General features: G+C 42.5%; 1 protein-coding gene across 1 annotated transcript in view; it reads right to left on the bottom strand.

Annotated features, from left to right (window-relative positions):
- Window positions 1–498: 498 nt before the first annotated feature.
- The window catches only part of naaladl2 (N-acetylated alpha-linked acidic dipeptidase like 2), a 482,128-nt gene continuing 472,438 nt past the window's right edge, over window positions 499–10,188 (bottom strand). Inside the window, exon 17 of the mRNA XM_080429707.1 lies at window positions 499–918. Within this exon, the coding sequence (XP_080285833.1) occupies window positions 672–918 (247 nt within the window). The 3' untranslated portion in view covers window positions 499–671. The remainder of the gene's footprint in view (window positions 919–10,188) is intronic.

Genomic DNA, 10,188 nt, shown 5'->3' with positions numbered 1-10,188 from the left:
TGGGAACGCATCTCTGTCATTTTAGATGTCTTTGGCTATTCAAAAATAGAAGGTATACAAGCTCATAGCGCGGCACCGGGTGCCGCGCTATGAGCTTGTAGATCTGCTATTTTTGAACATTTTTTAAAATGTGTGAAAATCTTTGAATATATATATTTTTAAATCGAACATTTGTAACTGTCAAATGTCTCAACAAATGTCTTATTTTTTTCTGAAAAACTACTGTTGGTATATCAGTGGTGCTCAAACCTTTTCTTGTCAAGGACCCCCAAAATGATGTTTTTGCCCACCGATCCCCATCAAAATATGTTGTTCCAGGGACCCCCCAGAAGCAAAGATTTTAGTTAAAAATGTTGTTTAAAAAAAAATATATATATATATTCAAAGATTTGCACAAATGTTCAAGATCTTTCAAAAATTGCAGATCTACAAGCTCGTAGCGCGGCACTCTGTGCCGAGCTACGAGCTTGTAGATCTGCTATTTTTGAATAGCCAAAGTATAAAAATAAATATAGTAAAGAAGGGCAGGTAGTCTTTAAACCTTGAACATACTGTGTCATAGGAAACAATAATTTTAGTTTCCCTCACTGATTTCAATTTGATTGCATTCGCCCCGTAACAGTTATTGTTGAGAGAGAACGTGGAACCTGCCGGGTCATTAATGTCCAAGATTATTTTGTACCACCTGGGTAGTTCTCAAACAAGTCCAGGCCGAAATTAACAAGCTTCTCAGCCGACAGGATGGCTCTGAGGATAAGAGACAGTGATTGGTTCACAGAGCGGTGGTGAAGTACGTCCCTGTTCGTGTTGATTCGCTGATTGAGTGCCTCCCTTGTTGTCGTCGGTTGAAGGACCGTTTCTGAGAATCTGAGGATGGAGAATTGGGGAGTCTTCCCTGGAAGGCTATATAACAGGTTCCTAAAAAAAAAAGACAGAGAGAAAGAGAGAGAAACAGAGAGAGAGAGGGGAAGAAACAGAGTGAGAAAGAGAGAGAGAGTCACAGAATACCTCAGAGTTAGAAGCATAATACAAAGCATTGAACACCTGCTAACGTGTGCACAGCAGGGACATCAGCAACAACCGCCGCGTTTTAAATAATAGCTTTCAGTAAGACTTTCAGTAAACAACCCTATAGGGCTCTGAAAGTTAAGTTAACAAAAAAACAAGACACTCTAAGAACAGCGAGGTCTACCTGTCCATGAGCTGTGATTGGTCTACTTTTGAGGGGACAGACATAGACAAGCGATGCCTTGGGCTAGGGTGAAGAAAAAAAAAAGCCAACTGATGTCTTCTAAGAAATTATATTTTAAATCAAAGATACTGAAATACAATGTACATTATTGCATTTTGACATGGCAACTGACATTTAAAATCTGTCTTTAAAGGGATAGTTCACCCCCAAAATGTATTTTTTTTCTATCGATTAGTCACCCCATGGAGACTTGAATTCATGGATATTTCTTTGTTTTTGTCACATTCCTAAGCCAATAATTTGATGACCAGCAGCGGTTCCGGTAGGAGACACAAAGACTCTCCTTTGTGTCTCCTACTGGAACCGCTGGCAATCAAATTATTGGCTTAGGAATGCGACAAAAACAAAAAAAATATCCATGAATTCAAATCTCCATGGGGTGACTAATGGAAAGAAACAGTCATTTTGGGGGTGAACTATCCCTTTAACTTCCACGTCGCCTGCCATTTGCGGTTAGTCCGTATAGGCTTGTGCATTTATTTACTTATTTCATTGTTTATGCAGTTTTTGTAAGCCTTTCAGCATTGGCAGTGATTTTATATGAGTGTGGTACACTTAGGATGGACCGGGGCTTCTAACATCTTTGTGGTCAGCAGTGATACTCTGTGGTCAGACAACAGCAACAGCAATAGTACCTCTTTGTCTCCAAAGAAGGGAAGAGGAGCCACAAAGGCTTAAAGGACAACTTTGTTTTTTTTACAACAAGGGTTATTTTATTAGTTTGTAATAATAATTAAAAGATGAGTGTTAAAAAAAAAGCATGTATTGCTTTCTATCGTTATAGTGATTTTAGTGTTTTGCCCCAATGCCCCAATGCCCCAATTTTTAATTGGGGCATTGGGCATTCGGTCCATTGGTAAATAGTCATGAACGCAGCCTCCGATTTCCGTGAAACTTTGTATGCACATCCCCACTAGGCCAAGGAAGAAATGCCACCCTACATTTTTCAAGTCAGCCTCATGGTGGTGCTGTAACAGGCAGATTCACGTTTTGGCCTATACAGTTCAAGAGTTATAGGCCAGAGGCAGTTTTGGGGCCCTTGACATGAAAAAGTTTGAGAACCACTGCTATAAACAAATACAAAGTAACAGACATACTGTAACTAACACTATATGTTGACAGGATGCTCCTCAAGCTTACTCCTATAACTTCAACTTTATTGTCACATCACAGGTTTACAGGTGTAAACAGAAAAGTGGGTGGAATTTTACCAGCTCACATCAGGTGCATGGTTAGAAGATAGACATGGCAGTAGGATGAGGCAGTCAAAATAGCAGCTGATATAGTAACTGATGTATACATAGTTTAAAAAACAATACTGTCCTGTCCTTTACTTTACTGTCCTGTCCTGTGCTTTACTGTCCTGTGCTTTACTGTCCTGTGCTTTACTGTCCTGTCCTGTCCTGTCCTGTCCTTTACTTTACATTACTGTCCTATCCTGTCCTTTGCTTTACTGTCCTGACCTGTCCTGTCCTGTCCTGTGCTTTACTGACCTGTCCTGTCCTGTGCTTTACTGACCTGTCCTGTCCTGTGCTTTACTGACCTGTCCTGTCCTGTCCTGTGCTTTACTGACCTGTCCTGTCCTGTGCTTTACTGACCTGTCCTGTCCTGTGCTTTACTGTCCTGTCCTGTCCTGTCCTGTCCTGTCCTGTCCTTTACTTTACATTACTGTCCTATCCTGTCCTTTGCTTTACTGTCCTGACCTGTCCTGTCCTGTCCTGTCCTTTACTTTACATTACTGTCCAATCCTGTCCTTTGCTTTACTGTCCTGACCTGTCCTTTACTTTACATTACTATCCTATCCTATCCTGTCCTGTCCTGTCCTTCACACCGTCTTGCTCCATCTTGCATCATCCTCTCTCGCAGAGCAGCAGTATTAACTTTTTTTGCACCACATGCGTATCTGGAACAAACTTGTTGTAGCGGGTCTGCTACAACTGAGTTATTTTAAATCAAAGCTGAAGATTTCTCTCTTTGCCCCTGCATTTTTAGCACTGCACTTTATCTTGTAAACTTTAGTCGCATTAACTCATTGCCTGCCATGGACGCGTTAACGCGCCAAATTCTGCCACGGCGCAGCCTACCGTAGACGAGTTTGGACGAGTTTTTGTTTTCAGTGGTTTTCCACCAGATGGCGCTGTTATCTACCCTATGAATGATGCTTTCACTGCCTGATGACGACATTTAAAAAAAGTAAAAGCTTGTTTATTTCCTGTTTATTTCCTGAAATGGGAAATGGCTATATCTCTGCTATATCTCTGTTCCTCTTGCTTTACGGCAAAAACAAGCCTCATTCAAGCTGTGCAATGGATTACCCCAAGCGGACATTTTCCCCCCTATACTACGACACCCTCGTGCGTGTAATGAACCGATCTCTGTGAGGACGGAGGTCACAGAGAATATTCCATGATTTTACAAAGGTACAGTAAAATCGCTTGTTTTCGCTGGCAGCAGTGGCTCACTATTACTCTGGCAGTCAAAAAAAATTTTTTGAGCCAGCTGCCCCCAGAAGAGAAGATTTGTGTTGACAAAATGGAAGATTTTTTTTTTTTTTTTCAAAAATAGCAGATCTACTAGCACTATTTTTGAATACCCAATATATAAATGAATAAGTGGTTAAAATGACTGGGATGCAGTATTAACCCCCTGGAACCCCTCCAAGGACCCCTGGGGGTACCCGGACCCCACTTTGAGAACCAATGCACTAGTGTACCATACAAAACCAGCACTATAGCTCTATCATTTTCCAGTTTATGTACTCCTATCCTCTCCTCTAATGCCCATTCTCTCTCTTACTTCTCAACGATACCTTCAATAATTACCACACACACACCCCTAACAGCTCCTCTTCTACTCTCTGTCTTGTCTTGTTACCCCCCTGACTGTTCCTCGCTAGATGAGAGATCGCACATCAAAGCACTTGATGTATAATGCAAACAACCACAACAAAACAGAAACGCCCTTCTCAGACTGACGAGAGAAATAAAAAGACACAGCTGGACGAAGAGAAACAAGACATCAGAGGAACGAGACAGTGAGAAGCAGCTGTTGCGAAGAGGAGAGAGAGAGAGAGAGAGAGAGAGAGAGAGAGAGAGAGAGAGAGAGAGAGAGAGAGAGAGAGAGGGGAAGATAGATAAACAAAGGAGATAGCAACTCCAACAGACAGAGAGAGGCAGTGGGTAAGAGAGAGAGAGGTAAAAAGAGAAAGAGCCACAGGGAAGGCAGGCGAGACAAAGAGACAGTGTGAATTTAGAGGGTAGCACGGGTCCAAAAAATACGGGAACCGAACCGAAACCGACCCGTGGATAATTGGACTGGTCCAAACGGACCAGAGAAAACATTCTAAATTACTGGACCCGGTCCGAAACGGGACCGGGGAAAACTCACGGGTCCATACGGGTCCATCCATTTAAAATGGATCCGACCGAAACCCGTGGCATTTGGAACTGACCGACCCGTGCCCGAGGGACTAGTCAATATTTTGGGTCTTCGGTTCCGGGCGGACCCGTGTTACCCTCAAAGTGTGAATGTACTGTAGAAGAGCAGGCGTTCCCAAACTTTTTCAGCTCGAAACCCAAAAGAGAAATTGGTGTCCCCGGGTCCCAAACTTGAAAAAAACAACATAATTGATTTACCACTTAACCACCCTGAACCCTTACTTCCTTATTCTGGGATTAGGGTTAAAATAGCAGATCTACAAGCTCACAACACATCGCAACACAACACATTTTTAACCGGTATTTATAAAAAGGAGTGAATGTAGGAGTGAACCGAGTAGCCCTGGGGGTGACCCTGGTGAACTAGAGTTTTCTCCATTAGGATGTTTTCTTTTTGTTTTTGTAGGAAAGAAAAAGGGGATATTTTACTCGTGACCCATAAAAATGGAACCACGACCGTATGTTTGGGAAACACTGTAACAGAGAGACAGATGGTCAGGCGACAGAGAGATGAATGCTATGAGGCACTTCTTACAGCAGTGCTTCCAGAGACAGCTGACTAAAGTAAACATCTCGCTCGCACGCACGCACACGTGCACACGTGCATGTAAAGAGCTGTCATTGGTAGGATGGATGCTCTTGTTCCTGTGTGAGTGACACCTGGGACCAGCAGCCTCAGCTTAAACCCAATTTGTTGTGTTGCGGAGCAGGAGGCAGCCACCATTAAAAGTGGATGTCAGGCTACCGGGGGCCGTACCGATCGATAGCAGATGTCTGTATGTTCACTCTGAGGTCCTTGGTGAAAAAAAGACCCCTTTCATAACTGGATATTCACAGACACAGCACACACTGTGGCAGGCAGGCGGCACCACCGGTAGAGGACATGTGCACATGAACCAGTAGACAGCGTTGTTGCCCTGAGCCCCAAATGGGACTAGGGAATAAGATTAATATTGCATTAGTATTGTATGTGTCACTTTCTTGCTCTTATTTTTGTGTGTATTGCGTGTTTTCGAGGCCCCTCTACTTCATTAAATTTGGTTCCTTTTATGATTTCTTCTCTGTTTTTGTTTATTGGGGGTTGTTGCATTTAAACGTGGGTTTTATTGTTTGTTGTTTGATTTTGATGTTCAATGCGCTGAGCTTGGGTAAAACCCTGTTAGTTTTAGATGATATACCTGTGGTGTATAACAATAATAACAAAAGTGTTGTGAATGTACTGTAAATGAAAGTAGTATGTGTTGGTTCAAAAGCATACTTTGCGTCAACCTTGAGATAATGTCAGAGATTCAAGTGCCGTATGTTTCGTGGAAAGTGGGTTTTTATTATTGGCATGGCTTCGTATCTCTAGCTGCCTGTGGGCCAGGGTTGGGAAGGTTATTCTCAACATGTAATCTGTTACTCTCCAACCCTGCCTGTAGCCATCCTTGACAAGAGCCAAATGCATATTCTGGAAGATTTATTTGTTGTTTTATAACTTGGGCCTTTCCTTCATTTATCAATGCATTGCTTCCGTCAGCCGTACAGACAGTTTGGCCTGGTTTATGCTACTGTATGGCTTCCCTGCATTGCTGCCATCTCTCTGGAACCCGCTGTTGGCTGCAAATCTGTGCTGTAGCAACAGGATAATGTTGGCAAGGGGAGACGCTCAACGTTCTAAATATTAACTAGCTTTGAAACACTGGTAGGAATGGCCTCAGCTGTCTGCCACTGAAAAAGAAAGTGTGAGTGATACATCTTTATTTCTTTCTTTCTTATAGTCGCTGTGAGGTGGAAACCATTTACTGTAGCCTATGTCCAAAACTGTTCATTTTCAGGATTTACGTGTACTCAACCACTATCAAATTCCACTTCCACACGTTGTGAGCTCGTAGTTTGCCTATTTTCATTACTTTTGCACTACACTCTTGTATGATGAAGTAGGGCACTAATTCACGGAAAAGAAAGAAAAAAATCACACCCAGTGTGAAGTGGGCGGTGTGGTCACAGTGGTCATCACAGTGATGGAAGTTCACTTAAAGAAAAGTAATATTGTGGACCAACCATTGTACACCCCTAACTTAAAAAAAAACACTAAATGTGTTTTAAAAAAAAAACACTAAATGTGTTTTTTTTAAGTGCATAGTCCTATTTATAGGGCTATGCACATGTGTCATGTTTCACTAGCCAATCACAGTCCTGAATAGACTGTGATTGGCCAATCACGGTGCAGGGTTAGGGGGGGTACACTGGTGGCCAATCACAGCGCAGGGTTGGGGGGGTGCAATGGGTGTCGATGTCCAAACCTCACATATAGGGGCGGTTTCCCAAAAACTAGAAAAAGTGCTCCCCCGGAGCACAGGTCTCCGCCAGGTCAGGTACATTATTGTGGCCTCCTGGTGGCGCTATAATAGGCCAATGTGAAAAGGGTGCCATTTGTTCAAGGGCTTTTCACTGCAATCGGACACTGCATTCATGATTTGAGGCAATTTGTTCCAAAAATGTGTTTTGCTAAATTAGACCTGCTGGTGGCGCTATAACAGGCCAATGTGAAAAGGGTGGCATTTCTTCCTCTGCGTAATAGAAATGTGCGTGTGAAATTAAAACAAATTAAAATCGCAAGCTGCGTTCATGATTTGAGGCATTTTGTTCAAAACGGACCAATCCTGCAAACTTTGGAAGCCAATCTTAGGCAATCAGGATGGAATATAGGAAATCGGATAAATCCGTGTTGATCACATGACTATAGAGATACTGTGTATCGATTTGTGTGATGTTTGGACAAAATCTGTAGGAGTAATATCAATAAATGTGTTTTGCACATATCGGCCTGTGGCGCTATAACAGGCCAATCTGAAAAACAGTTTCGCAGTGGCCGGGCCAGCGGTGCCAGAGATTAGCTGCTAACAGACAGACAGGACGGACGGACGGACGGACACACGGACGGACCGACAGGGGGTAAAACATACTCTCTCGCCATGCCTTTCGGCCTGGCGGAGACAACAACATAAAAAGTTGAAATATGGAGTATAAAGTGTGAAGATAGTACAATGAAGCTGACTATAACTTTGTTCAGTCTAAACTATGTGGTGAAGGTCAGTTGGTGGCCCTTCCTACTCTGAATCCCAAGCCTGTGTTAAGAGATGAAGAATCGCTCTATTTACTTTGTAAGACCCACCGTTCAGCCGGTTTAAGAGAAATCAATGTATGTCAGCCCCCAGTCTCTGACATCGTGACCTAGAAATGACTGCTCCACTATACCACAGGCGTGCGCGTGCATGTGTCTGTGTCTGTGTCTGTGTGTGTGTGTGTGTGTGTGTGTGTGTGTGTGTGTGTGTGTCATGTCTGCAGCATTTCACCTGATGTCTGTGTAAACTTGTGTGTACTATAATGTGTGACAGTAAGATAAAAACACAAAATGGATAGCCTGTGTTTTAAGGGCAATAATTCATATTATATTTTTTTCTGTGACCTGTTTATAACAAAAATAATCCAGAGGACAAAGCAAAGGTTTTATACGTGGCCTTGTTTCAGAAACCATTGCACAGTTTTACCTTAAATACATGTGGAGATCATGAATCCAATTTATTTTTTTCAACAGCTAAAAATATATCTCAGAAACCAGCTAACTCCAAAATGTTCAATTTTTCAGGAAATGAAAAAACGACACAAAGTGGAGTTGGTTTTGTTTATTGCGAATACTTTTCATTGGTTCGATATTTTTTTAACCAACACACAGACGTAAAGGGTGTTCAATAGCACAGATTTATAAAAATCAAGTACAAAAAGTTGAATAGAATGGCTTACAAGTACATTCAAATTGGTGGTAAGTTCAAGCCTTGAACTTTTTTAGTTCAGCTTAGTTTAATAGTGCTTATTTTTTTTATATAAAGCAAACTGTCTGTAAACACAGAATTGTTTTGCTTGGGTGGTTTGGTTTCCAGGGCCATCTCGGTAGACGTTAGTGTCTCAGCTATTACTATCTCTCAATCCGCATTCGTATCAATCCATTAAGACCAGGAAAGCATCTGTCATTTTAGATTTGAACCACTTTAACCATTATCTTGTACTTTGGCTATTCAAAAATAGCAGATCTACAAGCTCGAGCTCGAGCTTGTAGATCTGCTATTTTATTATATCAGATACTAGATCAGCTGCTATTTTGACTGCCTCATCCCACTGCCATTTTTATCTTCTAACCATGCACCTGATGGGAGCTTGAACGACAAAGAATTCCACCCACTTTTCTTTTCTGGGATGTGACAATAAAGTTGAAGTTATTGGACTAAGCTTGAGGAGCATCATGTTAACATACAGTGTTAGTTATGTCTGTTACTTTGTATTTGTTTATAGCATGCATATTGTGATATGTGTTTATAGCCGCATGGAATTAGCATGATGCCCCTATATCCATTGGATCTGGCAAAAGAACAAGAGGCTTTTGGTCACAGTTGTGCCTGCATGCATGCGTACGTGCGTGCGTGCGTGTGTGCTTGTGTGGCGTGCGTGTGAGTGAGGGATGGGTGTTCAAAGCTCGGAAATGTATTTGTCACATCACAGGTTTACATGTGAAAAGTAAAGTGGGTGAAATTAGTTTTTGCATAAGCTCCATTTTGTTGTGGTACCACATCGGTAGATCCACATAGCGGCAGGTATGTACTTGGCTTACAAATAAGGTGCAAAAAAAACACGTAGGGCAGAACCCTCCCTGGTAAAAATCCACATGGCAGGTCCACAGGGAAAGTAAAGTACGCATAGAGGAACAGAGGGAAACAGTCCGTTTCAAAGGGAAGTGTTCCAGTTCACATGCCAGCCTGGTGACCAGGCCTTGTTCAACAGTACGATGGTAGCCGGGTGGAAGCTGTCCAGAAATCTGGAGGTATTTCCCTTGATACTACGGTATAGGCCTCCTTGCCTGGCTGCGGTCGTAGTAGTAGGTGTGAACAGTTTGTTGGGTCTTTCTGTTCGTGGGCGGTGCAGTTTCCATACCAGGCAATGAAACAGCCTGACAGAATGCTTTCAATGGAGCTGTTGTAGTAGAGCCTGAGGATGCAGGAGGCCCACTCCGAACTTCTTCAGGCGACGAAACCAGCATAGTCGCTGCTGAACTGTTTTTTTCCTCACAGGCGGTGGTGAGTGTATCCCACTCCATGTGTATTCCAAGGAACTTGAACTTGCTGAGCCCTTTCCACTGCAACGGCATCGATGAAGTCAGGCGCTGGACAATGCCGTAGCTAAGTTGTATTGTCTTGTCATAGTAACACCTCATAATGACAAACTGCTTCTGTTCACACAGTGATGTTAACTGTGCCTGTATCTGTAATCATCATGAGCTAAATGATTTTCCACGCTGCTGTCTCTCTATCTCTCTGGGCTTAAACACAGGCGTTTAGGATAAATCTCCTTTTTGTTTTTGCTTATTCAGATCCTGTTTTGAATGACCAGAATATCACATTTTATTTGAAATAGCTTTTTGCAATTGCCACAGCACCTCCCAACAAATTTATAAACTTCCACACT

This window comes from Gymnoscopelus braueri (genome assembly GCF_963280865.1).
Source record: "Gymnoscopelus braueri genome assembly, chromosome: 6".
Classification (NCBI taxonomy): Eukaryota; Metazoa; Chordata; class Actinopteri; order Myctophiformes; family Myctophidae; genus Gymnoscopelus; species Gymnoscopelus braueri.
The sequence above is the reverse complement of the archived record's forward strand: the minus strand, read 5'-3'. Positions and strand labels throughout refer to the sequence as shown.